The 7,010-nt window shown below is 46.0% G+C and overlaps 1 protein-coding gene across 1 annotated transcript in view; it reads right to left on the bottom strand.

The window, feature by feature from the left end:
• sun1b (Sad1 and UNC84 domain containing 1b) overlaps nucleotides 1–6,785 on the bottom strand; it is a gene marked incomplete at its 3' end in the record, with an annotated part of 32,232 nt that extends 25,447 nt beyond the window's left edge. Inside the window, exons 1-2 of the mRNA XM_080523227.1 lie at nucleotides 6,573–6,785; nucleotides 3,868–3,962 (exon numbers count right to left, since the gene is read on the bottom strand). Coding sequence (XP_080379353.1) covers nucleotides 3,868–3,950 — 83 coding nt within the window. The 5' untranslated portion in view covers nucleotides 3,951–3,962; nucleotides 6,573–6,785. The remainder of the gene's footprint in view (nucleotides 1–3,867; nucleotides 3,963–6,572) is intronic.
• Nucleotides 6,786–7,010: the final 225 nt, after the last annotated feature.

Raw genomic sequence — 7,010 nt, forward strand, 5'->3', positions numbered from 1 at the left:
TCGCGAGCGTCGATGCTTTTCTACGATGCTACTGACGTATCAGGGTCTTGAAGGTCGCATAGGGGTCCATTTCAACCACTACCCCTTGTAGCTCTGTTCAGAGGCCTTGGCTCCAAAGTGAGTCAGTGGCACTCCAAAACGAGCCATAGGGGTAGGAAAGGGAAACAGGATTGGGCCCTTGATCCTTCCTCTAGTCCCTTCACTCTTACCTTTCACCTATAAGAGCCTCTCACCTTCCACCTCCTATGGTATCGACCTGTGATCACCACTGCTACTTACTACTACCACCATTACCGTAGCTCATTACCGTAGCTGGTCACTGTGAGAAATAGCACACACCAACCCCATCCAGAGGCTCCCACCACCACTGACCCACTTACACAGCCAGCAGCTCAGAACACATGAAGGGGCCCGTGAACAGACAGGCTAAAGCACCATCTCAGGCCAGGCCGGGGTCAGAGCCTGTCTGGCGCTCACAGAGACCAGTGTGTGACGCCATGTACTTAAGTACTCTGCGAAGGACTGACTGATGTGTGATGATGTGGAAGTAGAGGCCATGCATGAGACTAACATGGCCTCTAGTCTAGTCTCACTTGTGGAGGATTGTGTCGGACAAACAAACAATGCTTCACTGACAGTGACTGACTGACCGACCATGACTTACAATTCACATTTACATTCAATGACTTACAATGGCGGGAGTTGGCAAATTTCTGATTTCTGATTTACCACAGCAAGTAATAGACATGTTTTTTAAAGATGACAAGAATATTTTGTCTAGAAGCTTCTCACCATCAGATATTAGCGAGTTTTCTGCCTGTCGTGACTTTTGCTGTGATATGATTGGACAATTTCTATTTTGGGGCGTGGCTTAGCGATAGGTCCATTGTCTGTGTGCACCTCTGCTATCAAATCAAGCCATGAGCTTGTGGGCTATACTGTGTGAGCAAATATGTTCACTTGTTCAGTAAGTTTGTTGAGCTGCATGGATCTCCTGACAGGCTAAGTAAATCCACTCAAAATAGTAGCTACGTGACTGACGTTACTGTAAGGCTTAAGCCTATTTTTACTCAAATTGCCCGGAGCAGACCAAAGGGCCTGGGGATATAAACGTGTGTTATACCCTCTCTTCTCCCTAACAGTAACACTTCTTAAAGTCCTAATGAAAGCCACGATCAATCCCCCTTTCATCTGAGTGCCTGTGAGAAGCCGGGAGACCTCCTCTTCGAAGAGCAGATATCGTCAAAGCAAACTAGCCAAGGCCTTAAATCTATCAATGAGACCATTACCCTATGAGCTTCAATCCCTATGGGGGTTGTTATGATCCCAGCACAGGCAATTAAACCTTCGTTGGTGGGCTAAGCTGGAGTGGCCTCTCCGAGAACCCAGTCCACCCGTTTCCTGACCTGTGGGGCAACTTCTTCTGAAGGGCTTCCGGTTTGTCGATGTCATTGGACGGCCTTCCATTCCTTCCTCCCTCTCTCTCTCGCTGGCTCCCTTCCCTCCTTCTCTCACTCTCTCTCTCTCTCACTCTCCAACTTGTCTCCACTCTTTTCTGTTGAGTTCTGTCAACAGATGGCCCAACGGTTTCTGTCACCCGACCCTGTCCCTCTCAGCTCTGCCCACTCCCATTCACTGAAGGCCACACACACACACACACAGAGAGACAGACAGACACACACACACACAATGTCAGTTAGTCAAAATATAACAAGCCCTCATTCTCTGATAGGCTGGTATTTCAGAGGTCTAACGTGAGTACACAACAACTGCCTTCGCGGACTGTCAAGCTGTCCTGCCATTTAAAACACAACCGATAAATAAAGCAAAGGGGTGACCTTCAGGCATGACTAATCCAAAAGTCTCCAGTGAGTCTCAAAATGAGTAAGAAAAAAAATAAATAAAAAGAAGAATTTACCTAATCCTAGGATCAATGCCACATGGCATTTACTGTCGATGTACCGGTACACATGGATCTACAATGAACACATGGTTAATGAACACGCGTTAATCTGACCGAAAAACACAATCAGCTCGTTTCAGTCTCTCAGCCTACCTGTCACATTCCACTGGTCTGTGAACCCAGAGCCTCCACTTTCATCTACCTACGCCTTGCCCCACAGGCCACCTTGGACCAGCTCCAGAGCTGGCTTTCCCATGCTCAGACGGAGGTGCAGCAGGCATTTGCGTTACTACTAGGCTACTCACAGTACTCACAGTACTCACAGCTCTTCTTCATCAGCAACTGTTCCTTCAGTGTCAGGTGAGCAGATCCCTACGCTCCAGGTAACCACTTTAATCGATCAATTCATATAAACACGTCATGATAATGAAGCTCCCGAGTACAGGAGCTGTGTACTGTACCTACTCTCTACACACATTAGCCTACTTTATAAGTCAACCTTTAACACCCTTCCCCTCAACAGAAAGCTCCCTTTAGGCAAACCCACGCTGGCACTCCCTTCACCTGAAACATTCCTCGAGAGGCTGGTTATTAAACATAATTCAAGGCGATGCATATAAATGTCATCTGCTTGTCACGCAACCCCAGCCCCCTGAGAGACCGCGAGAGAGGACAGTACAGGTTTGCTGACTGAGGGTCTCTCCAAAAGGAATGTGCGTATCAATTTGTCAAAAGAGGGGAAATCACGGTCATAAATCCAACAGCGACTTTCACTTCACTGACAGCACGTTGTGGTGTGCACTTAAAGGTCATAAACCTCAACCCTTCATTACCTCTCTCTACCTGTACCACAGCAGTACAGAGGTTCGTTAAAAACCTGTTCATATTTCGCCCCGTACACCACTCAATTCTGACACTGCCATTTTTTTCTACACTTTTCTACCCTGTGGGCATCAAATGTGACAGCACAGAAAAAAGACAACAAGCTTCTATCTCATAACTCACTGGAGTATTTTGTGTCAAGCACTTTCATGTCCAGAGATGAACCGTTGAAGAGCCAGTAACAGAAGATCACAGGGTGGGGCTGATGGAGTTGCAACACAAACCTACCTTATGCGCAATCAACTTACTTTCAAGGTACTTTCTCACACAAACACACACCCACACACACACACACACACACACACACACACACACACACACACACACACACACACACACACACACTCACTCTCACTCTCTCTGAATCATGAGGCTGAATCATCAAAACCACAACCTCTGTTGTTCTTGAAGCAAAGCTGGAATTAATCAGCAAGTGCTCTGAAGAATCAAAACAAAGAGCTACAATGTAGCAACAGTGTATCTTGTAGCCCATTTGTCTTTTCATTCTTTTCAACAACCAATGAACTTCAGGATTCCTCCGAAAAATGTACTCAAGTGAGAGAAAAGGCACCATCAACTCATTCAGGTACTCTAAATTGAGCTTACCATTTGAAACAATATCAAACAGTGACATAGGCAATACTAATGTGTAACACTGTCAACTCTGACCAAACGCCTTTCATTCCTGACTGCCTTGGTCATGAGTGATCTGACACAGCATAATCACATTAGGGTGGCGGGAGTCAATAATACACTCTTAAGGAGAAGAACAGAGAACCTAGATAAGAGATAACTTGTGTGAAGAGGGAAGATTAATAGCCCTAACCACACATCTGGAAGCCAGGTGTATTAGAGAAGAAGCAGATCATACAGCTCCCTGAAAAACAAAAGAACTGCAGGAACAAAATCTCACTTCTGCTCCCCAGTTGAGTAGGATTTAGGGATTTAGGATTTCCAGGTTAATTCAGTCAATATACACTCCTGGATTAGAAGACGCATGTTCTGTATTAGGCCTAGCTGAAATGATACGGACCTGAGCCCTGTCTGGGAGTACAGTACATGACGCAGCGCAGCGTTCTCACCTGAGGGAGTAGGTATAGCCGGTGTTCTCTGGAGCACACTGTGGTGGGGTGTATGTGTGCAGGCGCGAGTAATCCATGGTCATTCTTCGATCAGACTGCAAGGGTCAGGGCGCAAGGGAGACAGAGCTCTTTAGGCACGAGGGAATAGGGATTACTCTCTCTCTCTCTCGCACACTCTCTCACACACACACACACACACACACACACACAATGTTCATGCAAATGGCACACACGCAAGCCCATGCACTGTGTAGTTCAGTCTGTCTCTTGACCTATTAGGTAACATCATTTTGGTGTCTTCTGTAAGCAAACGACTACAAGGCCTACGTACTACACAAGGCCTCCTGCTAAATAAAATATCCCTACAGTATGTGCCTCAACACAATCCACATTAGCACCCCCCCCCCCCCCCCCCGCCATCACATGGCTCTACACCAAGAAAACACAAGCAGCATCAACTGCTCTGGACGAGCAGAGCCCGAGAACAGGGCCTAATGAGACCCAGTCCCTAGTCCACACAACACAACACTACAGCCCTGCAGCACGGACGAGACTTGGCCGACCTCCTTCATTCTGGCTCCTGCTGGTGCGTCGATGATGAGGGCAGCAGGGCTGTTGAATGAATAAAAAGCCTCTTCTATCCTCTCTGTAGCGGCTGGGAGCGGATGGGGAGCAGCAGAGACAGGACTGGAGAGACTATGAAGAGTGCCTCTCAAGCAGACAGGCACACAGGACGATACCAGAGCGACTGAGGAAGAGTCAGCCTACCTCCAGAGAATGCAGTAGAGCATGCAGAGGCGGGGCCAGGGTGAGGCACACCTGGCCTGAGGCACTCTCAGGAGGGTTGGGTCCCACGTTTGGAGCATTGCATAATAATAATAATAATAATAATAATAATACATAATATAATGAAGGCTAATAAAATGTAATAGGCTAGACCTTACACAATTAGGCCTACTTTCTTTTGCCAGACCAAAAATAACTTAATAGGCCTAAAATAACTGTTCAAACCACAATGCGATCAGAGAGTTCTGTAATGTTGCACATTGGTTAACAGGCCTAAGGCCTACTGTCTGTGTGTGTGTGTGTGTGTGTGTGTGTGTGTGTGTGTGTGTGTGTGTGTGTGTGTGTGTGTGTGTGTGTGTGTGTGTGTGTGTGTGTGTGTGTGTGTGTGTGTGTGTGTGTGTGTGTGTGTGTGTGTGTTAGTGACATGTAAATGCCACTAAGCAGGTGGAGAGTACCTGACTAGTGATGTATTAGGTTGTGGTGATAAGCAAATTCAAACCAGAGGGAAATAAGAAACATGAGACTATGTGTACTATTGCTCTGACTATGGGTCCCAAACAACATCTAAACCTAGCCTAAATAAACTCAAGCAGGAACAGGAAAGGTGCCCCTCCAAAATGTGCAGAAGTGTCAGGCTATACGATCCAGCTTGTCCGTCTGAATGACTCAGCTTCTTCCTCTTCCCAGCTAATAAATAAGAAAGTTCCTGCATGTCTCTACCCATGTCATAACGTCCTAAACAAATAGCCTACGTAGCCATGTGAACGAGTAGGTCTACCAGAGGAAGCACCTCTGCAGCGGTTGCAGTTCCCTTAGTCAGTAGGCCAAGCAAGGAGGGTAGAGATGAGGGATGGAAGCATCCAGGTGGCTTGTCCTAAAATCCACCTCCCAATCTGATGTCTGCTACTCTTAACAACCAGAGTTCAGAGATCCACAAAAAAAAAAAAACTCTGCCAAAAAGAGGGATACATACGCAATAATAGAATGCCAATGGGTGGCTTTGATTCCTGGATTAATTGGTTGCATTGGTTGATTAGATGCCATCCGTCAGGATGCAGGACTTTCCAATGCTGAATTTTACAACCACAACTAATTCAAAGAGTTATATAACTCTCTCATGTGTGTGCTCAACATATCGACGTTTAGAATAGCCCTAAATTATTTTTGAAAATGCTGAGTTTGAGTGACATACAGATTTCACATCAGCCACTACATCACAAAGGAGGAGGCAGTGGTGTCCTCAAATGTGTCCTTTTGAATGTGATCTTACAAGACTTCAGTAAACACTGTAAAGAGCACACCCTATGAAGTCAGGAGACAGGCTGAACTAAAGCATGACAGGCAGACTCACACACACACACACACACACACACACACACACACACACACACACACACACACTTTCCCCAAATTCTCAACACACGCATTTCTAATTTGTTTGAATGACTCTTTTTTTGCAGAACTGTCTGTGTATGACGCGCAGGGCAAGCAATTACATCTGAGCGACATTTGTGGTTACCGTTAGTCACTGTCAAAGTCGTGTTTTGGAACTGTCACATTTTTAACATCGATATCAATGAATGCATTGGCTTCTGCGTTTATTCTACACCTAGACATGCCCGACTGGACACCCCATATGCTCCGTTAGTCTCATATTGCCTGATGCTAATTTTAGAAGGCAACACTTAGACAACGCAGCAGGCACACAATCGTTGGTGCGTTCAAATATAACAGAGCCGCACTACGTTTTTCATTATCGCTAGGTCAAATTATTAGATCAAAATTCAACCTTTTAATTACCCAGTAAGGTCGCAGTTGAAATAATGATCCAGGCCCGATGTTCTATTCGCTGTCAAAACAGAGTTCTGAGGAAAGGCGCTTAACCAGTACAAATACATCTAAAATCATTATTCTCTCACATTTCTGATTTACAAAAACAAAACTCGGTGAAAATAAAGCAACACAATCATGCGAATATCGCGTGTAGTTTCCACTTGCCCGTCTACTAAAGAGTCCATCTATTTTAAATTCTTATGAGCGTAATCCAGTTGAACCAGATCCACACATAGCAGCTTGTCTTGGAAGATGCGCAAACTTCTGACCGCATCTCGTCTGCGCGTCTGCTGAAGGTGTGAGACGGCGGCGGGGGCTGTTCGATTATCCAAACCCTGATCACTGAATCATATTTCTCTCCGTGAGCAGGGACAAAAAGTTTGCAAGTTTACAGTGTGTGTGTGTTATTCTCAGGCACTACAAGCAGAATTCCAAAATGGCTTCCCAGACGTAACAAAGCCAGAAGGATCGCTGCCGAGCCGTTCCTCCCACTCCCAGAGCCGCTATTGTCAGTCATGGCGCAC

This window comes from Nansenia antarctica (assembly GCF_963989245.1).
Source record: "Nansenia antarctica genome assembly, chromosome: 2".
Classification (NCBI taxonomy): domain Eukaryota; kingdom Metazoa; phylum Chordata; class Actinopteri; order Argentiniformes; family Microstomatidae; genus Nansenia; species Nansenia antarctica.